Source organism: Cheilinus undulatus, linkage group 13 (genome assembly GCF_018320785.1).
Source record: "Cheilinus undulatus linkage group 13, ASM1832078v1, whole genome shotgun sequence".
Classification (NCBI taxonomy): Eukaryota; Metazoa; Chordata; class Actinopteri; order Labriformes; family Labridae; genus Cheilinus; species Cheilinus undulatus.
Window position 1 is genome coordinate 17,196,906 of NC_054877.1, and position 27,653 is coordinate 17,224,558.

A 27,653-nucleotide genomic window follows, 5' to 3' on the forward strand; every position below is an offset into this window, starting at 1 on the left:
ATCTACAAGAAATGCCAGTTACCTAGAAAAGCTGCATATCTAACAACTCTACTAGATAAACGACACATGACAGTGAACCAAGGGGTGGTAAAACAAGGGCATTCCATTTCCTTATGAGATCCCAGTGAGTGAGAATCACTGTCACAAATGCTTTCAAGTCAAAATATAATTGAGTTATCGCAACAGTGAAGAGAACTCACGAGTTTCCACTGACTGGGCGCCGGATTCTCAGGCAAAACCCGGCCGTCCTGCCAGCTCTGCCCTGGATTTCTGACCTCACTACAGCCAATACCCTTCTTATTAAACATCATGAGTTCACTTCAGCCATCTTCACTGGCCAGGGGCAGCAGTCAGACTTTGAAAGTGGGACAAACTTACTGAAGAGTAAAGGAAAACAGGAGGCTTTAAAGTTCAATGGGTAAATCGAAGGGAAAAATGCACCATTATTAAACGAAAGGATCATTTTAGTTTGCATTCCTGCACATAATGAAGCCAGTTTAGGGAATGTAGAGCTACAAATAGCTTGGCTGATTGTTGTTCCCCCCTCCCTGAATAGCTGAGGAGAGCAGTTTACCACAGACAGGCCTGAACCTTTATGACAAAAGGGATGGATCAAATGCTGACCATAACCGCTGCCACAGATAGGTTTTCAGCTGTCAGTCACAACAGAAAAGGACCAAACTTGTTTTCTATATAAAAGACATCGTTCTACAAACTTCAGATGGATTATTTAGTTCTTCTCTACTTCACAAAGCATACCAAAAGTTAGGCAAGCTTCTTTTTTTTTTAATCTTTTTCCAGGCCGCTATGAAATCATCTTGCAGAGAATTGAAACCCACCTGCAGTAGATTATCCAAAAAGATGAGTATTTTGTCACTTTTAATCCAACTCAGAGCTGTTAAATTTAAGCCTTGCAGAGCATTATGGAGAAGTGAGAAGCAGACAATTATGCAAAGAGAGATGAGGGGATTTATGAATACTGAATACTAATATTTATGAATCCATGATTCCAGTGTAACTAAAGTGATAACCACTGCGTCAGCTATCACTGGGTTGGTCTATTACAGTGGCACACAACCTCATTCTATCAAAGAGCCACACCGTCTTGAAAATATTTCTGTAGAAGCATGGGGGATGTACGGTAGATCTATAGTTGAAATGAAATGAAACAATGAATTGGTGGACTATTGTATAGTTAAATGGGATGCAATAGGCTACATAAAAATGTCTGTAAAGTGTCAGAAGAAAGGATATGTCACTGATAAGGAGCATTGATCTTTTTTTATTCAAGTGAGTTCCACCTGGCCTAAAGACTTGTTAAAATGTTAGACTGTGCAAAGTTTGAGCTATGAGATGCTTTTCAAAGAGCTGATGAATTATGGTTGGCTATTTGGGTATTTATATCTCACATTTGGACATTTACTGTACTTCTGTGGCTCTGTTAACTTAAAAGAGATGCTTTCTATTTTTTTTCCACTAATTACTAATTCTTTTATCTAAAGGGGAGGGGCCTCATATTTGTCTTTGCCCTGGGCCTACAAATGACTAAAACCAGCCCTGCCTCAAACCTGCAGCTCTCCCAGGTACATCCCTGCCTCATTTTGTAGCTTTGGTTTATATTTCTGCTCTTTTGACAGCATTTATTAACACAAGTACATTAAAGATCAAATAAAACACGTTTTGAGAAGTTTCACAAGGTATTATCTCATCATGTGATTTCTGTGTTAGGCTCGTTGATCATGACGCGTATCAAAATAATAATCATAAAACATGAGTGTGGAGAGAACTGGCAGTAAGTGATTGAAGAAAATTGTTAAAACAAGGACATAAGAAGCTTCAATTTGAGTACAAGACAGCACACCTCAATGAATGAACTTAATGAAGAGGCACAACATCAGCGGACTTTCTCTGATCTTTCTGTTGCACGTGCACCCGACAAATTTAAAAAAATAAAAGTTTTCATTCAAATTTGGCAATGTGAGTCTGTCTTCTTGATGTGAATTGCAACGTTTACCTTTATTATAAGTAAAGTATATATTTTTTATAAGTATTATTTTTTTCCAAGTAAGCAATAAAAGAGCCGCACCTGGTCACTAAAGAGCCACATGCGACTTGAGAGCTGGGGTTTTGAGTATCACTGGTCTAATATAAGACAATCGCCTTATTCTGTCCAAAATTCACTAGCACGGGGGGGTTTTGTGCTGTGGTTCGCTTTCCTTTAAATGAAAATATAAACAGAGCAGGTGACTGAATTGCACCAGCAAAACCCCTAACGACAAAACAACTTTGATTCATACATAATACTTGAATATTCACAACTGTAGAGAAACATGCAAATTGGGTATATAACTTTGATGGCTTAAATATAAAACTATCTGGCTGGTTGTTGCTGTTAAAGTGTTATCTCTTGTATTATTCTAAATGAAAAAGTTACCTTTATGAGGTGAAATCATTTAATTGTATTAAATATGATGTAACTACTCTTTTCTGACAATCATTCCTGTCAGTCTCCAAGTGCAAATACAGACAACACAGCAGCATTATCAGTGGTGACAACACCTTACAGGTGAGGTTTGTCCACTCAGGACAAAGGTCACCAGGATGAGGGCAGGCCTTCCACACAGACTAAACAAGGACTTTCTTCACTTCATACTAAATGCCAATAGTCTAATGCCATTCTACTGATCACTCTAAGGATGTGGGTCTCAAATTAAGGCAGTTGTGAAGGCTATATGATGGTTTTATTCTGAAAACTAAGCTGTGGTGGAAAATATGTCACAACAAAACAATTCCCTCCATTAGAAAGTAAAATTTTGCACACCAGCATTTTTATTCCAAATTTGACAAGCCAAACAGCTGCATAAGCTAATCATTATGACATAAGGGATAACCACCTCATTTTATTAGTCATCACTGATACTGTGTGGGATGAAAACTCATTGAACTGCTTAAAAGCAGACATGTACTGCAGTAGACAAGCTTGTAATGCATTTAACATAAAGCATTAAATATAGATTTAAAAAGGCGGACTAATGTTGCCTCTTCTTCAAAATGTGCAAAGATGGAATCCACTATGACATGTTCATGCAGACTTGCACAATTTATTATGCTCTTTGAATCTGGTTTAGCTAGCTTTGTAGTTTCTCTTTAATTACTTTTATTAAAGATTAGAGGGCAAATAATAGATGGAAGTTGGATTAAAAGATGGAAAGCAGGAACAAAGACTATGCTGGGAGGCCATATCAAATAGAGGTAACGCTTTTTCAAAACAAGTCCTGACATATCAACCAGCTACTTAAATTTACAAAGTAACACTTCACAAAATGTCAAAACACAAAACTAATACTCAATACTTGAACATCAGTGTTTGTCATTGTTAATTTTAAAAGCATCCAACTGAGGTGTGATAAATCTTTTTGGAAAGATGATCTGGTTTAAGATACAGAATGTTGCAAACATTAAACAAACATAGACAAAGCTCAGACTGATAATGTCAGTGAGCTTCCAGATCACAATGTCAGGAATTCTGTCTCTTCACATTGGCTCTTAGAAGCCTGCCTGGAGCACAATGATTGGGGAGGGGGCAGCTCATCCAGATAAGGCGCTCTTCGCTCCCAGCAGGATTTATTTAAAGGGTGAAGATAAGGGCGGCAGGGTACTGTGCTCAACAGGCCGGCCTGGAGCTGAGTGTTAGGGTGCAGGCCAAATGTCATCATCCCAAAACACAGACCAGACTTCCATCAGAAAAATGAACAAGCCTAACAGCACTACAGCAATGCCAGCCAGTAGGACTCAGGTATGGAAACACAGCCAGTAAAAGGCCTGCATTGTACATTCTGATGGAACCTATTACTCATAGGCCAGCATGTCGGCTGCTTTATGAGTTAAATGTCCTGATTCACGGCCTTCAGAAACATGAGTCTTCAGTCCACATAATTTTGGTTTATGGGTAGCGAGCGGAGCCCACACCCAGCTACCTCAGAGCTGCCTGCATGGCTTCAGCTCCCTCCAGACGTGCAGAATGGCTTTGAGACACACAGGGAACTCCAGGCCAGTCAAAGACAAGAGGTTATTTGATTAGCATGGAATTTTATTAAGCTGTGGGTGGAGTTGCATGGTCGCAGAGAGAGCCTCAGCAAAAGGCCTCCATTCATTGATCAAGCAAGATCGCAGAAAGGGGGGAAAAAAGAGAAACAACACCCTTGTGTGTGAGGCTGCCAGCAGGAACAGTCCTCACAGCTTTTTGCCATTAAAAATGCAGAGTGTGTGCACTTTTTAGGTAAGTTTAATTGCCTCTTTCTGCAGCAGGATGGGAGGTCATGAAGAATAAGCAAGTTTTCTTTTAGAAAGTAGGCTATCTAGAGCAGGGCTATACAAACACTTAACAAGCTGGGTGTGTGGGTGGGGTATTAGGACAAGCCCCCTTTCCAAAACAGCTTCCCTGGTGTACTTTAGCTAAGTTTGTAAGTAAGTCTATCAAGTGATCAACAGTCAAAAACTAACAATAAAAAAGTGATACCTCAAAGGTATGACACATGAATAATTTAGTATCAAACTACAATCCGAATGAGATTCAGAACTTCTGATACATATGTTTTCTTTGTATACAACATCTCATATATGAACTTCAGTTTTCCAATACCGTGTACTCAGATTCCACTGCTTAGAAAAAAATATGTATTGTTAATGGGAAAACTGATTTTTGCTGGCTTTCACAAATATTACACTCTCCACTACAGCTGTACTATCAAGATTTTGCTGCAATTGCTACTTTACATTTTTCTGCAACACCATGCAATTTGACTATGATCAAACACATTTAGAACAAATGTCAATACTGCTATTTATGTTGATTTGCAATCAGAAAATAAAACAGAGCTTAAGTAGCAATACAAATAACTGTAAACATGGACCTAGAACTACCATTTTTCCCTACTTGTTCAAAAGTCTATTCATAAATACTATTCCATCCCTGCAAACAAAAGAGAAGATGCCAAGATTACTCCCTGGATATTCAGGCAAAATCTTCCATCCAATTACCCACATGGATTTTGGCTTCATCACACTATGCAGGGCAAAGACTCATGAGTCACAAAGAGCCAAATCCTAGTGACAACACTCAGTGCCACTGTCACTCTAGCTGTGAGGCTACTGATATCAACAAACACTTGACATAACAACATCCCCTTTGGCATCCACTCCATGGTGACTCAGTTCCTGGGATTGCAGCATGTAATAAAAACCTATGAAGGTGTTGCTTTAGGGTTTAGCACGTGGCAGTAGCCGCCTTCTTTCCACACAGGAGAGTCACTTCATGAGCCCTACAGGAAGCAGCAAGGGCAAGCTTCTGCCAACAGGTGTACTGGTGCAGCTGCTGGAGGCCTGCAGGTTACAACAGGCTATCACTTCAAATGAAGCTTAGATAAGTAAATCTATGCTAAACAGAACACCCAACCACTCACTTCCTAATGATCTTAAACCCTGTCACTTTATAGTGGCTGGCTTCAGTAACCGAATATAATCTGACAAAGTGCCTCTGTATGGTGGAGAACAGACACACGATGGCCATCTGTCAGTGTATTTCAACTACCATTGCTCTTAAAAGACTAAGACGCCTTTATCAAAGCTATTGCTAACAGTACTGTTAAACATCAACCCTACAGCTAGCATTTATTGTTCAGGGCTGTGAGTTCAAACACCATTGGACTGCAGGGGAACAGAGTTTCAAACGACTGATTGTTTCTTCATCCTAAAAATACAAACGTAGCACATACAGGTGGTTGAACTTGATCAAGCATGTGAGGTAATATGGCCTGTTAGCGTCAAGATCAGCACATTCCTTCAGTGACAAGTGAGACGACTTGTTGGACTCGGAAAGAATTTCTGCTCCAAGGAGTAGACTGACCCCGAATGGTTGCTTTGCTTAGCCTAGCTGCCTCGACAGCTAACAGGCTACAAACTTACCAGAAGACAATCCACGTTTACTTCTGACTTTGGATCCTTCAACATGGCATCGATTTTTTCAAACCGAGCCTCCATGCTTTCCCCAGTAGACATTTTTGCTGTTCAACTCAGTCCCGACGTTGGGTTATGAACAAAAACAGCTCACTGGCGAGGCAGAAGGCTGGCTAGCTAGCTTTAGCAGCCAGCGGTAGCTAGCTAGCCAAATGTTCCTTTCTTCGTGTGAACTTTCCGCCGCTCTTCAAAGAAAATACATCGTTCTCCTCGAGCTTTCACAGACGATAAAACGTTTAAGGTTGCGTTGGATATACAAAAGCCACATATTCCAAGTCGAAAGAGGTTTTCCCAGTATGAGTGGCGAATAACTTCAGTGGCAAAAGATAAATGAGGCGACAGATTAGTCAGCCTCCACAGGATGCCACCGAGGTTAAGGGCTTAAAATGTTATTGCATCCAAACAAAAGGCAATTAAAACAAATGTAACCGATGTCTATTTGAAAAGTACAATATGAAAGAAGGTTAGTCCAGGCCCGTTCCCATATCTGTGCCAGGCCTTTTGCAGAAAACGACAATAGATTCTGACAGCTCAAAAGTAGAAGTGGTGGGAAAAAAACTTCTGCTTCTTCCAAATTTCGATCAGTCTAAACACGGGCTCGGTACAATGTTTAACGGCAGTCCTCCCGCTGCATCCCGTGCATTGTCATTGGCTGTTGGTAGTTTCTCGTCCAAACGGCATACACTGTCGGATCGCGGACGTAGTATTCGTGTTTAGATATGCGTCGGTTTTCGAGAGAAAAAACAGCAGACGATGCCCGATTTTCTCCCACAGCCTGACCAACATGTCCGCCTTCCTGTTCAAACACCCCGGAGAAGCAACTTCAAAATGTCAAGTACTACGCATGCGTCGAGTTGGGGAGCATTCAAAGAGTTCACAGACTGTTGGTGGCAACATGTTGCTGTGTCCAAAAGTGGCAAGTTGACGGTAGGTTCTCATTGGAAAGCTATTCTCAAGGGTAATACAAATTAGGGAACTTTGAAGGTGCATTTATTCACAATATATTATTCTTGTCCGGCCCTTGAATTGAATATTTTAATGAGTAATACGTGCTCTGCTTTTGATAGACCTGCACAATATGAAAACATATGCGTTCACACTGATTGGGTGTTATAAATAAACAAAAGACAAAAGGTAAACACAAGCTTTAGATATTCAGCTTCACGAAGCTACAGTTGTATGTCTTTCTGTTGTTCTCAGTGTGTTACACCATACCATTTTTTGCATTACATTTCCCATGAATTCAAAATAAATCCAGAAATGTTCATTTTTCTTCCCTTAATTGGAACCAGTTAATATGGGGGAATCAGATAAGCTTAAGCTTCGTCATGCTGAGTATAGCTTTAGCCATAATGCCCATACTCTCATCTGATAACCCAGATCAAATTGATGCATGGTGACAGAAAGGCATTGCATGTTTACTTACAGTTTACATTCAGAGTCTTGCAATGCTCTCCACATGGATGCTTATATTGATAACAATGAAAATGTCAATTATACAGCCTTTTTTTTCTCAAACCCAACATGACTCTCTTTCCATTCTTGCCAAGATGATGAGGTTGTAATAATAGGCTCCAATATTGTTGTCTAGGCCTAAATGTTACAGTATATCAGTCATGTAAAGTGAGCATAAGGGTTACTGATAGGCCTATTTCTGGAAATATGCTATTATTCTATTGTATTCTGGTCTACTTGTTTCTATGCTATTGTATTCATTACAGTACCTGCTAGTTCATCAATAGGGATGGTAGAGGGATGGCATCCCCAGTTTAAAAGGTCAGAGGTTCATTACTGACAGTATCATACCTGTGTTTACATTAATATGGGTATGTTGTCTAACTGTAAAGCTCCTGTGAGTAGTTTTCATGTCACAAAACAGAAATTTATCATGAGGCCCCTTCATGGAGCAAACAGCCGAAGAGGTCTTTTTCTGTTATTATTTGGTCAAATAGGGGTTCAGATTGGTTGAATTATTTACTGCATATTTTCTCACATTTTCAGTATCAAGGACTCCTGATGAATATCAGAAAGAACACATTTCAGTTAGAAGACAATATTTATACAGGGGCAGGTAAAAATTGGCTGAGTGGTGAGATGTGTCACTGTCTACAGGGGGCGCCAAACCAAACCAAATTTCCTCTCAGGAGCTTTAATTCAATTTAAGTCAGTGTTACTCAAACAAAGGGCCGAATTGTTGAAAAAATATATATTTGTAAGGGCAACAATCCAATTTCATTTATTTATATATGAAGGGTGCTTGGTTTCACCTTTCATTTCCATCGTTTTTCTTTATCGACAGTCATGTAGGATCATTATTTGGGTAAAAATGCTAATTGAAGCCACCACTTTTTATCCAAAATATCAACTCTGTCAGATGTTTGTCAGCTCTGTCAGATGATGTTATCGTTCATTTTACCAAAAAATGTGTTGTCCTCTATTCATTTTATTCCTCTTATTTGTGAAATATCAGCTTATCTCAATGCAATGTTAAATAGTTTATTTAAAAAAGATTAGTTTGCTATCGTTAATATTAAGAATAAAGTTGGAAAATCATGAAATTTAGAGACGAGATACTTCAGAAGATTGAAAAAACAAAAATAAGTGAAAACAATGCATTTCTTTAATAAATAACATTAATGAATACCAGTATTAGATTAGTATCAGAATTAATACAATTTAAAAAAAAGACACATTCCAGTGTGTCTGACAGAGTTAACAAAAATCAAGATATGATGGGCAAAAAGTCATATTTTGGAGAATAATATGAATTCCAATCAGTTACCAAACACAACTGATAGTTGAGTTCTCAACCAAAACAAATATCCATTTGAAATTATTGTAGGTAAAACAAAAGCACAAAGTCAAATTTGGAACATGTTTTCCCCTCTTCTCAAGTTATATTTATCTTGCATATTCTTCATGCTCTCATTTGATTTAAATTTACATAAAAAAATTAAGGTTGAAAAGTAAATTTGACATCTGAAGTCTATTGTAAAAGTGTAGAGAACAAACAAATTTCCTTTTTCAAGGTTTTCTGGAGGTAGTATTTTTCAAGTAAGACTTAAAAGAGGCTCAAGTTGTAGCAAAAGAGCCACATGTGGCTCTAGAACCACATGTTGGTCGAGTATCACTGCCTTAAGTGAATTTCCATGATATCTGATATCATAATCACGTAGCTTCAAAAATGTATCTTACCAGCCCAAAAGTAGGCAAAACTAGTAAACACTCTCATACTACTAAAAAAGATCAAAACAAGCTTAAAAGTAAAGACATTTCTTTCTTCCATATCGCTCTATTTTATTTGCTGACATATTTATATGGAAATGTACTTAGGAGTGGTTGTTCTGTCTGGTTATAGTTCCTCAAACTTTTATGATCTTGGTCTCATGTAATCTCTCCAAAAAGATCTTGTATGTGGAACTTCTAAAATACAGAAATCTCTTTGACTTGTGCTTAAAATTGTATTGCCTTTTCTGTTTCATTCTGTCCTTTCTCTCATTCCTCTAATAAAAACAGGAAAGCTGTCTTTTTATATCCAAATTTGCCTGCGTTGACTGTTAGTGTGAGTGATTGAAATCTAACCCCTTATAATATGTGGAAGATACAGCTATTAATATGCACCTAATGTTAAAGACCATCTCCAGGAGGGACCCTATCTGCTTTAATTATTAATGTAATATCTATCTTGTAGACAACAGAGGAGGGGGGTTGACTGGCTGCTCAGTGTGAAAATTGGGTGCTCTTGGAAAACTGTCCAAAAAGGGAGAAAACCAGGCACTCCAAACACAAAAAAGTGCAAATGAGGAAGGAAATACTAAAAAGCCCTTATTGTAATGGCCAAATCATTAAAAAGCTTTAATGAACACTTTAATGAATCCCACAATGCCAACGATTCTTTACTGCACATTGAAGGTATTGAACATGTAAAGCCTTTGGTCAGAGGAGGAGACAGAATCCAGAAGCTCAATCAGAGGGAAGCTCTTTAACTGGTCTCACCTGCCTTGTCTTTTCTCTGAGTTTGTGGTTGCCTCTAATTGGTCATCACTGGTATTGGGAGAGGCCAATACCTGATTAGTGAGCCCTGTGTGAAGACTCTCACCTGGCTTCTCTTCTCTCTGATTCATGTGACTGCCTTCATTGGCTGTAGTCTACATAGAGTTGTGTCCACACCACAAATGTTTGTTAGGCCTGACGAAGACCGGTTTGGTCAAAACATGTTGGCTTTTAATGATTTGGTCATTACAATAAAGGCTTCTTAGTATATCCTTCCTCGTTTGCACTTTTTTGTGTTTAGAGTGCCTGGTTTTCTCCATTTTTGGATAATATCTATCTTGGTCTACAGAAATAGATAATCTTTTATAAGGGTTGGTCACCAAAGGCTAATCATCTTTTCAAGCTTATACTGCAGTGATTAAAAAGTTAATCCTTAAGGTCACAGAGATTTGTCACTTAAGAACTTCCAGTTTGACGTTTCTACCCTCAGTTTAGATTTGCAAAGGATTATTCAAGAGTTTAAAGCTGGTATCACCTCAAAGAAACTTTAAATACTACTCTTTGTTCTTTCGTTATTGTCCAATTGTTGAATGCAGTGTGGTTCTCTGACTGATCAAGTGTTTTTCAGGCATTTTTTGCTACTGCAGCCATTTTTCAGACAGTCTCAACCTCCTGGAAGATTAAAAAAAAATGTGCAATTGTCTTTTACCACTTTTGATATTAATAATGAACAACTAAAAGGAGCTTCATAACACTGTCAGAAGTGGCTTCTTCCATCTCTTACCTTTATTCAGTATGCTCCCAACAGAGGGCGCTGTTCTACAACTTTTACTGTAAATGTGAGCATGTGCAGGAACTTGAGGTCAAGGATGACGACACTGATAGTTGATTGCTGCTGAAATTAGCTTAGTCTCATTACCTGGGCTTTGTGCATCCAGTTAATGCCAGGTTTTCTCTTTTGTTCGTCTGAATATGTACTTTTTTAGAGAATATACAGCAGTTATAGGGCAGCCTGAATTCGTTGTATCAGTGCTGTATTTCTGCCAACAGATGGGGCTGTTGGAGAATAAAAATCTAAAAGCATAATCTAGCCTGAATAGGTGTTCTATCCATATGATTTTAGAGTTATAGTAATTTAAGGTGAATACTGTGTACAAGGATATAGCCCACTACATAAATAATTGTAATCTTGCAGCTATTAACATGCTTGCATGTGCACGTGGGTTATGCAGGTCATTGTATAAGGATACGTCCGCATGTAAGTATCCATTTAACCTGTAACTGCAACTTAATGCCTTACGTTTTTTGTTTGTTTTATCCTTCCTTTCCTTACTTAGGCTTTTTGGTTTTCACTGTCTAAAGAGGATCTAGGCTATAGCCTATTTTCCCCGTTAACCCTGGCACAGATGTGATGATTTTGTTGTCTTAAAATCTTACGTATTATATATCTTATTTTCTGTCTGCATATCGTTAGTTTGATGTCTTCTAGCCTTGAACTAACTGTCACGCCAGATGAATTCGCCAGTGAGAAGGAAACGGGCGTAATCTGCTTTGCAAGGATAGCCTTTAACAGCGTTGTAGTCGTTTTTTTACGATGTATGAACTTCTGTGCGTGTACCCTGTGTTTTATCCACACATTATAGCTCCAAGCTGAACCGGAATTCTTACCTCTCTCTCCTACTGACCCAAATAGGTACGTAGGTCTACAGTTATGCCGTGACGTCACTTGGCGGCTAGCTGACCGTGCGCAGATCAGCTGTGGCGGAGCAGAGACACAGTGAGCAACAGCAACAGCAGCAACGGTGGTGTTCTCAGAGACGTGGAAGGCAAATTCACCCAACATAGACTCCATTCCGCGTGGACAGAGGTAGGGATACATGTCGCTGTTTTATTGAACCGTCACATTGCGTAAATTCACGTGTCACGCTGATAATAACCGGGGTAAGCGCTCCTCGGAGGATGGTGGCTCGCACAGCCTGGCGTGGGTCCGTCAGCGAGGCATAAAAAGATGCTGAAACTTTGTTTGGCCGGTGAATTACTTAAAACGGTTGGCATTGTGTTGAAGGAACTCAGTTATTTTATTTGAGAGGGTTGTTAAAGTATGACGAGAAGCATATAACCGGGCTATAATCCATTTATAAGCGAAGTAAGTCAGTTAAATGCTCAAAAATGCCGCATGCAAATCATTTTACCTCAAATTCAAAATATTTTTAGACTTGACTCAACAGCAATGTTGGCTGGATAATTCCCTTTCACATTTACGGTGCTTTGCACGTGACCACCTTTGTCGAACTTTTTACGACAGAAAACTGACTAAAAACGACTAAAAAGGGCAATGAAAGCTGACATAAGGAAGCAACTAATTAGTCTAACCTTGAGTGCATTATCAATCAGTCGGTGCACTTTTTAGACCCAAATAATAGGCCACATTAAATTCTTAATCCCAAATGTCACATTTGCAGACTAATCTTTGTAATGTGTCAAGTATAACTGGAACCAGGCCAGTCATTTACATGTTTGTCAGTTAAATACCGTTCCAGTTGCCTAAGGCTTGGTGTTGAAACAGGCTTCAGCAGTTCAGATAAAGTCATATCAGATAAGAGTGACCAGGAGATGTATTTGGTGGTTTGTCATTGTAATTACAGGCAAACCAGTCTGTCTTGACTGTGTCCAATCTACAGGTCCTCATGTTTCATGTCCCAAAGGTTGCATTCCTCCTGCCCCCCCCACCACCAGTACTTCAAAATGACATTAGTGCTGATGACAATTACATGTCACAGGTTCTGGATTAAAGGTATTCAGCTCACTAGATGTAGAAAGACATTGTTGTGTTTTTTATGCAGATCATGCAGCATTTCAGACTCTGTTCTATCTACTTAACATTAAAATTAAAATTTTTAGCTACTAAATAGTTGTACACACTAACATTGTGCCTGAAAAGTCAGAATTTTGGCATCCTTCGCAGGTTTAAAGTGTATAAAAAACCTCTATTAAAGAGAAGAACATCTTTGTGTTTGAATACAGTATCATGTGACGCCATGCTCCATTCAAGGCGTGTGGATTGTGACTTTGCTGGGTGGCCTGTCTCACCCTGAGCACGCGAAGCCCTGTCAGAGAGGGCAAGGGCTGGAGGGGTCAGGGGGCTCTGAACGCTGACCATCTGGCCCTTGGGGGGCTGGTTTCCTCACTGGCCGCCTTTGTTTAAGGCGAACAATTGGGACTTAATCTGGGAGGAGATAAGTAAGGCCCCCGTGACACCACTCCTGCGCTCGGACAGGTTTCCCTCTTTAGACTTGAAGGAGACATCTCCTTCTCCCCGGGTGTGACTTTGTGAAGGCCTTGAGTTTTCAGAGGACATCTTCTTTGTGTGATTGTTGAATTGTAACCTTAAAGAGATGAAACCTGCCTTGGCCTGTATTTCTTTCCCATGTCTGAGGATTTTTCTGCAAATAATAACGCTGAAAAAGGCAATCATAATTCACATCACCACCCCTGCTTTTGGAGAAAAAAGTCAACTTAAATCCTCCCAATAGACCCATGACAACATACCTAAACTAAATTTGCATTATACAGTTAAAGCTGAAATTCTCCAGTCAGAATTAATACCTCCTGATATTTGCCAGGTGCCAAAATGAACAGACCATCCTGCATTTTCTAACTATAAATGGCTCTGTGTCTATTTTTGGTTCTCATTTGAATTACTGTGTATGAGACCAACTGCAAGGCAAAGAGATTTTCCAAAAAAAATGTCATTCTGTTTTTTTCCAAAAGCCTCTGTGCTCTATAAAAAGACAACCGTTTCACATCCATTAGCACATACGTCACCAGGGTAACAGATTGATTTGTTTCCCCACATTATTCCCTCACTATCATTTGGAGCTATCATCAGGACTCTGTTTTTTGTTATTGCCTTGAGCCTCAGGGTTCTGTTTATCATAGGGAACACAGAAATACAAGCTCCGGTCATAATCAGTCATTTTGTGTCCACATGCTCTGACATTATTTCCCCTGTTTTGACAGAGTAGCATGTGATAGATCACACAGATTTGCATTTGTTGTCATAACAAAAAGGCATACATAACAATTGATTACCAGTGCAGTTAGCAGCAGAGGTTTCACTTTCCACTTCAGCTACATATCATGAATATTGATCAATGAGGCAAAACCTTTCACACCCTCACAGATTTTGCCAATACCAGTTTAGATCACAATAATAGACTGTGTTTAGTCAGCAGTGTTGGCAGATGTTTCTCTTGATCCTTTCAGAGGTTCCTTTCAGTGATTTGAGATCCTGAGTACAGATGGTATGTATGGACAAAATCCCATCTACAATTAGAGAGATTAGAGCTATTGTTTCACACTTTTTTGAGCCCAATGTGGGTGAATTCAGAAAAAAAAAAACAGGTGGTCCCCATCAAACTACTGAGGCAAAATGAGGATCTTGTTTTATTTTTATTGTAAAACTGGCTTTTACTGACATGGACTGAAAGATTGCATCTTTAAAACACAATATAAATACAAACAGTTTGGTTATGGCAAAGTGTTTGATTCAAGTAAAAATAAATGAACACTGAACAATGAAAATTACTCTGTTTAAAAACATATTTTTCCAAAACCTCACATCTCCAAAATCATCACTATACAGGAAATGAAGAAAACACTTGTTCAAATGATTAAACACTGAATGGTCACTGTCAGCTGTTTTTGACACTTTTTATTTTTAAATTAAAACTTGTAAAGATCCACTGACAGGTGAAAATGTTGACCAATAGTACCGATTTATGAAAGAATTCTAGCAGGGGTGTGACGAGATCTCGTGCCATAAGATCTCGCGAGATCAAAACATCATGAGATGTCTTGTCGAGGTGAAAATCATCTTGTGAGATCAATATTGCCAAGACATCAGGAGCAGCAGTTCTCCTGACAAAAAATAATATCTAACTGGAAGTTACAAAAGATCACAAAGACGCCCTGGTCACTTTAAAATTGTTGGTTTGACAGTTAATGAAGAAACGGAGCTGAGCCGTGACCCATTCAGATCACCGCTCCATCCCCCGCCCCCTCCTCCGTCGCGTGCGCTACTCGGGGCCGTACATGATCCACCAATGCACAAGTTCATTATAACAGTCCAAAATGATTAAATGCTGCTGCTAGAAACCTGTGCAGCCTCAGTGAGTTTGTGTAAGCGCGCAGACTCGCTCCTAGTGTCGCTATTTGTGACTTTCTAACTTTGAATGAGTCGCTGCTTCGTCACGTCTCCTTCTCGTCTCAGCAACTGTCACACATCCATCAGCTGTTCGCTTTGCGTATCATCAATCGGAAGCTTAACATGTTTGGTGCAACGGGCCGTTGAGTAAACTTGGCAAAACAAACTCTGTCTGATCGCCATAGAGTCCATTATTAGCTCCAAAAAGCGAAGTTCTAGCTCCAGTTAAATGCGCCCTGTTTGTTATCTGACAGCAGACAGAGCAGAGACACACACTTGCTCACCAACGCACACATAAACACACACACTCATCTGTGCATCGTGTCCAACACTGTCAAAGCTCATATCAGAAAAAAGACCACAAAACGATAATTAAAGCTAAATCTCTAAATTACTGTAAAAACAAACGTGTTATCTACAGAAATATTTCTTCTGGGTGTTTTAAATATGGATATCCTTAAAGAGGATAAGAAATAGTTTGTTTTTACTGATGCAGCTCTTTATATCTCAGTCTGTTGTAAATAGTTTTTAAATTACTTTCAAAATAATCTAAATGCTTTTATTGCTATTATTATAATTGATGCAATGGGTGCATAGTGTAGTAAAATAGAGATGTAGTAGAATATTGAAAAATGAAAGGTCTGATTTAAAGACCATTAAAATGTACAGTTTGAGTCAGAGCTAGACTAGACAAACTGTGTGTAAGCATTTTAAGCCTATTTAGAACAAGAGGAGTTAGTTTAAATATTTATGAATAGACATGAGTGCTTTACAGTTATGACTTTCAGTTGTATAAAGGATATTTTTCCACTCATATTTTTTTTCCAAAATTAAAAAAAAAAGTGTAAAATCTCGTCTCATCATGTGAGACAAGTGTCTCGTCACACCCCTAAATATTAGTATAGTGAAAAATGCCGATACAAGTTTATTGGCTGGTGGAAGTGTTTTGCTTCTTCTACTGTAAAATCTCTATTAAGGACCTGAAAGTTTGTGTTAACCCCAGTGTACAAAGCAGTCTTTGCTCATATTGTTGTTAGCACAAGGCCTTTGCTGTTGTCCAAAATTGCCCCACCTTAAAAAAGAAAAATGATCTCATGTTGTGTTAAGCACATTTGCACAATGGCTGTAAAACTTTAGTCTCTCATTGTCTGTTTAAAAAAAAAATCTATTTTCTGCTTTCATGGATCCATCTAAGTCATTTACAAGTTTTTTTTTTTAAGTTCCCGTAGTAGCTATTGTAACTCTATTTCCCTCCTTGTACAAAAACTTCCCTTTAAGGAATGTTTTGTGCCCGTTTTGTGGAATTTCAACAGTGGAACTGTGTAGATAAAGGCCTAAATGTGTCCTCACAACCATGTAAAGTCAGATAGACTGAGTTGAATATATGTGTTCACTCTCCTCAGCAGCCTTTTTAGTTCTTGATATAGCGCTGTGGTGCACAAGCTTGTGCAAAAAGCTAAAACATAAGAAAGTCTCCATTATGATAGATCGACCTACGTTTTTTTTTTCAAGGAGCAAAAGAACCACAAAGTCTTTTTCACTGCTTGATGACTTTATATTGTATCGTACTGCAATCTTTCGCAATTAATGGAAGACTTAATACATCGGACTCAGTGTGCAAGGTTTTTGTTCATAACAGATCTGAAAAAGCTTCAAGAAGACTCTGTGTACAAACACCTACAACAATGCTTTTTAACACAAAAAGCTCATCTCATTTTTTTACAGTAAAATGTTCACCTAACAAAAACATTACCATCGCAAACAAATGCAAACAAATGCTACTATATTTTTGATTGCTTTCATGGGTCATAAAGAGGCATCAGTGTTCATTTCTATCTGCTTCTCAACCCGCTCAAAATTCTTCTTAGAGACCTTAAATAAAAAAGACAAAGTTTCATCAGAAAGTGTGTTATAAAAACATGTTTATGACATTAAAAATAGCCAATAGTGGTCGTACATTATATAGAATATATTAATTATTACTGTGCAATGAATGTCCAAATAACATATTAATGTACAGGTGGCATGATATTGGTATTGGCAGATGTGAAACTATACAATGATATTTACAACTGATTTATTGGCTGTATGCCCAAGTAAGTTTGTGGAGCCTGCTGGTGTCTTTCTCTTCATTCATCTTCATTCCTTAAAGTGTGTTTTAAAGAATGAAGTTTTAGGTTTGAACTTTATTTATAAATCTGTTTTGATGTTGGTGTTTGCTAAAATGAATTCGTTAGCAAATTCAATCTGCCAAAATCCAATATTGTTCATCCCTTTTTAAACAGATACTTCCCAGGTATTATTACTGAAAGTTCATTCTGTAGCACGCAGTATTAAAGTATTTAGTATTTTTATTTTTTCAAATTGACAGAGTGAAAAATTACACAACTATTGTGCTCAAGTGAAAATACAGTTACTCTGGTTAAAAATTCCTTAAGTAAAAGTGGAAGAACTGGGCTATAAATCTACACAAGTAAAAATAGAAAGTGTTTAATTTAACGTTTACTTTAAGTACTGCATCGCTACTGAGAAGTTGTGGAGTAAAATACATCTCCATCCAGGTTGTTTGTATAAAATCACACCTCTACACAGCAAAAATGACAGTGTTAATTAAACTCATAGTGTTAATTTTCACACTTTAAATGTGTCAATATTAGGCCTCCCTACATATAGTTGAAATTTGCAAGAATAAAGCATAAAGTCAGCCTCACAGCAGGGCAATTCGTACTGATGAAGAATAGCCCTTTAGAAACACTGGAGGGGTCCAAACTCAGTGTGTAACTTCACTCATGGTGCAAATGTGTCTCACATCAAAAACAACAACGTCCCACTAGAAACATGATCAAAAGAACCTCAGGAGTAATCAGCTGTTTTGGGAGTCAACTGAGGTGGAAAAAATAGAAGAGTATTGCACTAATGTAACAGTTAATCTAGTGAAATTTTACTGATTCCAAAACATTCTCAAACAAGTGCAAGTACCCCCAAAAAAACTACTCTATTACAGTGATTTGAGTAAATGTAGTTTGTTACTTTCCACCCCTGCAAATTGAATGTAACTTTGACAACAGATAGAAAAGTAAGCAAGAGGAGAGAAGAAAAACAAAAACTACAATAGGGAAAGAAAGTAGATTGTGTATATATTTTGTAAAATGTGCAATAGGCCTAAGTGTAGCTCTCAAATGAATACAGGGGAGAACAAAATGTATCTCTGTAGTGGAGTACAAATTAAAAGTAACATTGAATGAATTAAGTCAAATATTGTTTTTCTTATTTATACTTACCCATACTTCATTCATCGGGACAGTGAGCCCACTTGAGTAAATGCTGGATTCAATAATTGAAATGTCAAATAAGCATTGTATAATTTAGCTTTCTTCCAAGATCAATCATGAGATCTGGTAGAAATTAGCTTTATTGTTTTAGTGGTGACAACCTTATTGGGAAAAAATGGAATGATAAAAGGGTTGCTGGTAAAAATTGAACAAAATCAATCTTTTTTACTTGCTTCAATTGAGATGCAACAAAAAATAGAAGTCATATACCACCAGTAATGGGTTATTTATATCTTGTTTTATGTATTTTTTGTGATTATTGTTGTTTTCACTTATCAGACCTGCGGGGAAACTCCGTCACACTGTCTAGATTACACAAATACTGTAAATGATACAATACCAAAAACAATGCCCATTCAAAAGACTAATCATCAGTGAGAACATCTTAGTGCCAGTCTGCAGAGCAGGGTGTTCTGCATGGCTGCTTGTAAACTTCTACCTTGTCCTTTTTATTGATGGTCAGGCATGCTGGGAACACTGCGCTCTGATAGTGGCTTTAACCACACAAGATAGAAATAAATGCTCACGCTGTGTCTAGCAGTGTCAACAAGGTTGTATGTGATTCTTCTATCGCAGGAACTCAAGTCTACAAAGGTTAAATGAGTTTATGTTACTCCGAGGGAGTCATTTGAACAGGTGGTTTTATTTAGCATGAATTCTGAGTCAGCCATTCATCCAGGTTATCAATATTGTATTTATGGTGACATGTAAGGTTGTTGATGTATGTCCTGAGGATTTCTGATGAGCATAAAAGCATCTTGAGTCATTTTCACTGCCTCAGCCTTTTTAAAAGCCAAATCCCCCTTCAGAAATGCAGCATAAGAGGGAGGACAGGAGGGAGGAAAGCACAGATAAGGTCTACAGAGGAGCAGGGGAGGATGAGGAGGGAAAGAGATGGCAGAGAAGGTTAAAACAGATGTGGGAGTGACAAAGAGCGAAGCAAGGCAGCTGGATGCAGACAGCAAAGGAGATCCAGACCAATATCTTACACTTGTGGCTGGACAGTGAAGAGGTATGATGTACAGTATAAAGGGCGAGAGGAGTGTGTACTGAAAGATGTTATAGAAACTGTACTGTATGAAGGTGCATGACACACTCGGCAATTGGATCATTAAAGCCAATCCCACAAAGGCCCATGCCCCTCCCCCAGCTGAAAGGAGATGTCAAAGGTCTGTGACCTCTTCCATTTATGTGCATTGATCCCTCTGGTGGGGGTGGGGCTTCCTCCTTAAAGCCCACCACCACCATCAGCTGTTATATCTTAGTTTCACCTGCAGGAAGTGGAGCAGTCATTTTGCTGTAATCTCCCTAGTTCTAATCATTTTTCTTCTTGCTATGAAATCATAGTTCAGTTGATCAATTTGACCCTAAAGGAAATTAATCAGCATTCATTTTTATTTATGATAAATAATTTTGGCTGCAGACATGCCTAAAATCATTAGCTCCATATGTGCAGATTCTGATTTTTCAAGTTGTCTTCCACTGGAAAGGGATCATTTAGAGATTTTCACTTGGACAAAACAAGAGAGGTTGATAAAATAAGTGGACTTTGGTTCAAAGAAATTGGCTCTTTTTTTCAGGGATTTGTAAGCATTGATAAAAAATGGCCTGCTTGTACATGCTGCCAACAACTCCAGCCACAAATAAGCAGAGCAGCTGGAAAAACAATTGAAACCAAAAAGTCAGATTTATAGATGACAGAAATGCAGCTCAAGAAACAACTCTAAATGTTTGACTGTAAGTTTATACATTTCCAGCACCATTTCCTGTCATAACAAAGTATTTATAGGGCAGTCAATCATGAAAAAAATTAAACATGTTGGTGTAACCCAAATTATGAATCAAGGTGGAAAGAGATAGAAAAAAATATAGATAAAAATTCAATCCAAACTCTGATCAGAGATAGAGAACAATTCAGTAAACTGAAAAATAACTCAGCAAGGTTTACAGTAGAAATATGGTAAAGGATGGTTAAAATGTGTCAGCTACAGAAAGATATTAACACTTTAGAATTGATAGCATATTATAACACTTTTAAACCTGCTCAGCAAGAGCTGGATTTTAGACATTGGCCTGCAAAAGGAATTACAACATGGAAAGATTTGGAAAAAGGTGGGAGACTGACAAGTTTTAAGGAAGTGAAAAAACATTTTGGCCTGGACAAACAGGACTTTTTTTGTTACCTACAAGCAAGGGATGATTATTATAAGGAAATCAGGGGAGCTGCTTCCATCAGAGAGAGTCTGGTGATAAAATTATTTCATAAAGCATATGAAGGAAAGTTGATGAGCGTTTTATCAAAATGTTACCATGCACTTATAATGACCAATAGACATTCAACTTATCACATAAAGATGAAGGGGGAAAAAAGAATTAAACGTTGAAATTTCAACAGAGGATTGGAAAAAAATGTGGAAAAACCACCAAACAACAACTGGCTTTCACAGATGGAGAGAGTTCTCATGGAAAAATCTTATCTGTTATTTCATAACACCTAAAATCAAAAGTAAATATATGAACCAAACTATCCCATGCTGGAGAGATTGTGGTTTAATAAATGTTAATCATAGCCATATATTTTGGAAATGTTCAAAAATCATGACTTATTCGGAAAAAATAAATACAGAAATGACAAAAATATTGGGATATAATTTCCCTTTGAAGGCATCCACACTATACTTTGGTTATTTTTCAGAGAAATATGTACAAGGGAAAGATTAGCCTAATATTTAGTTAAACTTCTGACTGTAGCCTGTAAAAAAACAATAACAAGAAAGTGGCGTCAAGCTGATCCCCCAACTGTAAATGAACAGATCCAGACTATTGAAGTGCTTTATCTGATGGAAAATCTGCCTGCAGTACTGCCCCTATCGCTGATTGGTCCTGTCACTGTCTAACTGGGCCCAAGACACTGAGGCACAGTAGTGGACTTATATTTTAATCACTGTGGTGGTAGGGAGACATTGCAGTGGCTTAACCAAAGTGTGCTGAAAAAAAAAAAGAATACTTGAACATTTGCATGATGTGTAGAGCATAACATCGATGCTGCAAAATAATGTATCAAACTGGCATTTTTACACATATTTCAGGTCAAAGAAATGTTTCACTTTATGTGATTTGAAGTGTATTTGTCTCATATCTAAACACACAATAAATGTACCATCAGATTTGATTAGAACATCTCATGTCAAGATATTCAGCAAATACAAATTATTTGGTCTATCTGCAGATTTTTTTTTTTACTTTTCACAAGCAAGTGAGGCTGTAGTTTTGGAGTTTTTCATGTTTAAAGATGTTTTTTGAGAATTGGATATTTTCATCTAAAGTTAGGCAAATGTGTTTGCATAGATTTTATGTTTTTGCAGCGTGGGGACTAAATGTTGCACTGTTTTAACAGAGGAGGGACTCATAAAGCTTATTAATTTAATACAGATCCCTGCTGCTTCTTGTTGTTATTACATCAGGTTGGTTGCACAAATTCAACTCATATTTAACAACATACCTACATAATGTCGCTTCATTCTGCAGAAAACTCCGCTATAATAAGCATGTGACCATGAATTTGTGCTGCTGGGTGTCGGCCTACTTCACACCTCTGTGTTTACGGCCTTCTCACAAGTGGAGGAGAAAGGGAAAGGTTGTGAGGATGACATTCCTCTCTCCCTCTCACTTCTGCAGAATGTGGGCTTTGAAAGGAACTTACAGTCAAGAAGGTAGGACTAATGTCAGAGTACTGCTTGAACATCCTACGCTATGTCACTTGGGATGCTGATTGTGGGTTTTGTATGTGAGTGTGAGCACATTTATGTATGAGAGGAACCTGTCCCCAGCGCATGGCACTTCCTGTTGTCTTGTTAGTTATCTCTGATTCTAACATGCAGGGCAGGTTCTTATCACTCATAGCTGGATCTACTGCTTGACTGACCAGATGACACAGTGAACCCGATATCTCTATAACATTAATAATACTTAATTTTTATTGTTGCTGCTCCATGATAACAAAAATACAATCATGATTATTCTTATTGGTATTGAGATCCTGATTATTAGAAATGGTTTTACAACATCTGAATCACTTACAGGATTTTTACTTAAACACTCAGGCTTAAAAGAAAATTGAAATTGACTCAATGTTTATGCAACCCTTTAACCCTTTAATGGCAGTGTTCAAAAGAGTTTTCTAAAGTCTTACAACTGTAAAGCTGAAGTAGTCATTAGAGGCTAAGAAGTGAAAAGTTTGGACCTCAGTTACACTCTGTTTCCCTCTTGTTCCGCCCTCTGATCAAAGTTGAAATAGCTTTCTGACAGAAATGAATGGAACTTATCTGGATGTGCCCTCGAGTCATTCGTCAGGAAGCATGTCCTGAGCAAAGTCAAAGGGTCACCAGTAGTGTTGCATGTGTGAGTTTGCGGGGGAGTGATGGCATGTCAAGGTGAAGGAGGAATTTCAGTCTCTTGTTGAACAGTTTCATTCACAGCTGTAATAAACAAAGCAGCCCTAAAACCCTGATACAAGAGTTCTTGCATGGCATCACTGGAGAATTGCAGCATAAATCGGCTAATGTCTCTAGTGTTTCTCCTTTTTTTTTTTCTTTAGATCAACTTCTTGTGTTTTGGGGGGCTCCATTACATCAACACGGGCTCATGAAGAGCAAACGATCTGTGCAGCTCTGTGGAGAGCACTTGGTAATGATAAATCCTCATTCATGCCGTTGAAACCTGGAGAGCATCCAGCTGAGTCTTGTCTCGCACAGTTCTGTTGTGGAACAGTGTGTTCTTACAGGGTGTACTTCTACCCCCCCCTTCCAGTGGACAGATGCGAACCCCAGCAGAACAGTTCAGTACCTGCAGCCAGAAACGTCTGCCTGTGGAGTATGTTCTTTTTAATGGGTACAGTGTGTGCTGTGCCACAGACTAGATCATAATTCAATAGTCATGAGGAGAGTTAATGGTTTTATTGGTTGGATTTCACAGTTTTATATTTTGATACAAGTGTCTGATTTCTCACAAAGCTAAACATCAGATAATTCATGACAGACTAGGGACTGGGGGTGGGCGATATATCGAGTATGCTCGATGTATCCCGGCTTTCGCCGCGCACGATGCATAAAATGACTATATCACAGACATCCAAGTAGAAATTATGTGGAAGTTTTGAGCCGCCAGTATGCATTTCTCGCTGGAGTTTCACTTCTCCCATTGTCCCTGAAACGCATCTCTCACGGCAGAGAGCTCACTCCTCCACCCATCCAGAAAACCTTCCTCCGCACATTTTTGTATCAGCGGAGAAGGAAGGGGGTAAACCAAACACTATGGATAAACAGAGGATCGTGGCAAGTTAGTGGCTAGTTATCTGCGTTTAGAGACGGACAACGAGAAACAGCGCTGGGTCTGTCATCTGCCAGAGAAGATGTCCCAACAGCAGACAAATGTGATCCACTTCTCCACAACTACGGAGCCCTATCTCAGCCTAACAGCTTCAAACACCTACAATACAGAGTTAAAGTTCCTGCCTCCAAATGAGCTTTTTTCCCTCATGATCACACAGGAGAGCTACTTAGATAAGCTCTAAAGATGCTCCCATGTTATGACCTTGTCAGAAAATGGTCCAGTGTTCATCAGCACAGATAACTAATACAGGACTAATATAATCATTTTATAATCAACAAGAGTAAACATAACAGAAAACATTTCAGGACTGTCTATACACTATAAAAGACTGAATATTTCACGATTTATGTATGTTGGATTTATGAGTAAAAGTTTGAATGAAGTCCTTTTCAAAATAAAACAGTGCGTTAAATTTTACCTTACATTGATTTTTACCCTTTCTGCGTACACCTTTATTAAAAATCAAACAGAACAGTCTATTTTAATCACCAAACTAGTGTCATTTGGAGCTGGATAACATATTATACAGCCACTTAGAGGGCATTTCAAAGTATCGCGATATATGTCGTGTATTGGGATGTAGCAAAAATAAATCAGGATATCAATTTTAGGCAATATCGCCCAGCTCTACTTGGGATCTGTCAGATGATAAACATGGCAGCTTGACACAAAGGCTTCCTTTGTTATTTTGCTATGTCTAATAAGTCTGTGTTAACTTGCAGTATTTTGAGCTAATACATTATGAAATTATGTCTTGTGCAAGACACTTGCTATGAAATTATTCAATATACTGCCCTACAGGCATTAGCCCAATGACTGCTTCAAATTCCATGTACTCTGTCTGTTCAGGGATCAGCACGTGAAAAGTACTCTAGAGTAAACCGCGCCCTCTCTAGTCAGTCTTCCACAGTGTGTGCTTCGCTCCCTCACCGGCACATGCCAGAAGTGCCACTCCCTGCAGCTCCACCTGAGATTTGCAATAGGTCTTCTCTCATTGGAGGCTGCTGCTGCAACGCACCTATCCTCATAGATCAGTCCAAACAGGAATGTGAACATATAAAGCATCTGGTATACTTGAAACATGCAAAAAAATGAGTTGACTGCTGACTCTAAATCTTATCACTGTATCAACATTAAGTCTCATCCTGTGGCAAAGCGACAGCTCATCAGTCAATCAGAGGGTCACAGAGGAAACATGATGCAATGGATGGAGAAAAAACATCTTTTGAAGTGGAAAACTACAGAATTTTTTTAGGTATACTTTGGGTCTTTTTATCCCTTTATTTTAGGGAGAGTGGGGTTGATAGGGATTAAACAGAGATTGGGGAAGAGACATTCTGGAAAGGAGCCACTTGAAAACTGGGCCACACATGTAAATGGGGCACGACTTAACCACTAGGCCATCTGCACCCCAGAATCATAGAATTAGAGAGGCATCTGGCTGCACTTATTTTATGGTGGGTTATTTTTTATTTTATCCTCCTTACCTTTAGGGAAATGTACGGTCTGCAACAGATGAGCCCAAAATGTCCCACCATGACGTCTGCAGCCAGATACTCTTGCAGAATTTACATAATTCCATACACCCTTACAAGAAAACCTAAACTTTCAAAGTTCCTTATGTACTCACCCATAGTAGAAGCACAAAAAAATCACAAATGAATGTTGAACAGCAAATCAAACTTAGAAAGGCCAAACAATCTCTTGTTTTCATACTGTTCCTGCGTGAACTCATATTTCTCGTGTGATCTCGTCTCAAGCTGCCAACAGGCTGCGCTCTGCTGCATATCACTCCTGGAATGCATCTAGAAGGCGAGGACGTGCACCATCGGTCGTAGCAAATCACACTATGCCAAGAACATAAGCTTTAGTAAATCTAAGATTTGTCTTTTGTCTTGAATCATTTAGTGTTCTTCACACACCCACAAAACTCCTGAAGATTCCAGAAATGTTCAGGGTGAGCTGCATGTTCAAATGCAAATCTCCTTTTTGAAAGCTGTGGTGAGCCGATGTGAGAAAGTAGAAGGAAATATTCAAGAGAAGTCACAGCAAACGTGATGATTTCTTTGTCATATGACCAATGAGCAACCACTTCAGTTGTGTGCAGTGTTAGGAAGCTCCTTCCTGTCTTTGCTCTGCACTTTGTTCTTTTCACTGGGCCGTTGTTACCGTGCATACATTCAGCAACACAAAGCACTGAGGAAAAGGCAAAGAAAAAACCTCTTACTATTTGGTGTATCTCATTTTGGATGTAGCATCATCACAAGACCCATTCAGGCCTTTTTCAAAATGTGATGACTTGTTCTATAGAGGATTTTTTTGGTTTGCAACACCAGCTGTTCCCACCTCTACCTTTTCACTTCTAAGTGCTGCTACTGTCACCTAGCAACCTCAACAGCTGCACCGCAGCACTCACATGTCTAATGATGCGTATATTAACCTATTATTTTAGGATCATTTTAAGGTTCCTAGTGTTTTTTGTTTTTGTCTTTATTTTTCACATTTGCATTGGTAGCCGTTTGAGTAGAACCCTGGTACAACTGTATTACTTTGCTGTCTCAGAGTCCACCAGCTCGTTCATATCGGTGCAATGATCTTGGGATATGTTGGGGCATGAAAGGTGCACTTATTGGATCCTATTTGGGTTGCATAATGAAGATGCATTTGTCCACTGCATCTTCAGAAGTTTTTGTAACTGAATTGCCCTTGACACTACACTGAGATATAACTGGTCTTGTAACTTTCCCTTGGAGGATGCAACCCCTGAAATGGGACAAAGCTAAAGTGCCAGACCCTATCACTGCATACACCACAGAGGCTTTCGTCAGCATTATTTCTTGCTTCCTAAGGCCAAACTCCCATCCCTTCCCATCAATGGAGAAATCTTCACAGATTTAAGGAAAATTTTCTAGAGTGCATGTGTTAAAAAAGCTATTAAATTCAACTCATACACTGTACATTCTCATTTAATTAGAGGATAATTAGATTTTTAAATAACCAGTCAGACTGTAGACTGTGTGCTAACAATAACTGGAAACGCCCAGGGTTGTTGCCAGATATCACACATAAGCAGAAGCATCACTCTTTTCCCACTGTCTTTTAAATCTCAAACACACAAAATCCACATACAAAAAACACTCTGTCAAAACATTTCCCCATGAAGACATTCATCCTCTCACCCTCTCTCTTGCTTCATGTTGAATCACAAGGTCAGAGTGTGTTTTGATGCTGCCTAGCTTTGCGGGGGAGAGCGCTGTCAATAGCAGAAGGTTTTTGTCCTGTATAGGCTGTCACAGATTGTCCAAGGCTACGGTCACCAAGACCTAGTCCTGTGCGCTCTGAGGACTCAGCGTTCCTCTGTGACAGGGGAGGTCATTCTCTATATTTCTCCCTGGCTGTCTCTTTTTAGCCTCTCTGCGTGCATATTAGCTGCTCAGGCACAGCAAAAGTCAGTAATACAGGCTTTAATTTGCATTTAATCCTTTTTACTTGCTAAGAAAGCACTATTAAAACAATCTGTATAAATCTGGTGAGGCATAAGTGCATTTTACATACAGGTAATGAGAGACTAAATAATATCATTGATATGAAAACGCTGTGAATCAATCTCGATTAATCTCCTGATTTAAACCCAGCTCAATAAATGTCTGACAGGATCTTAGACACCAAAAGAAGAAGTATTTAGGAGAATGGTGTTTATTCCCATTCTATTTCCA

The 27,653-nt window shown here is 38.7% G+C and overlaps 2 protein-coding genes across 4 annotated transcripts in view; one reads left to right on the top strand and one right to left on the bottom strand.

The window, feature by feature from the left end:
- Positions 1 to 6,821, bottom strand: part of rock1 (Rho-associated, coiled-coil containing protein kinase 1) — a 59,189-nt gene extending 52,368 nt beyond the window's left edge. For all 3 annotated transcript variants that reach the window (XM_041802498.1, XM_041802497.1, XM_041802499.1), the window contains exon 1: positions 5,965 to 6,821. In XM_041802498.1, coding sequence (XP_041658432.1) covers positions 5,965 to 6,057 — 93 coding nt within the window. In that variant the 5' untranslated portion in view covers positions 6,058 to 6,821. The remainder of the gene's footprint in view (positions 1 to 5,964) is intronic.
- A 4,935-nt stretch (positions 6,822 to 11,756) lies between these two features.
- Positions 11,757 to 27,653, top strand: part of greb1l (GREB1 like retinoic acid receptor coactivator) — a 66,982-nt gene continuing 51,085 nt past the window's right edge. Inside the window, exon 1 of the mRNA XM_041803122.1 lies at positions 11,757 to 11,875. The gene's annotated coding sequence lies outside the window, so the exon portion shown is untranslated. The remainder of the gene's footprint in view (positions 11,876 to 27,653) is intronic.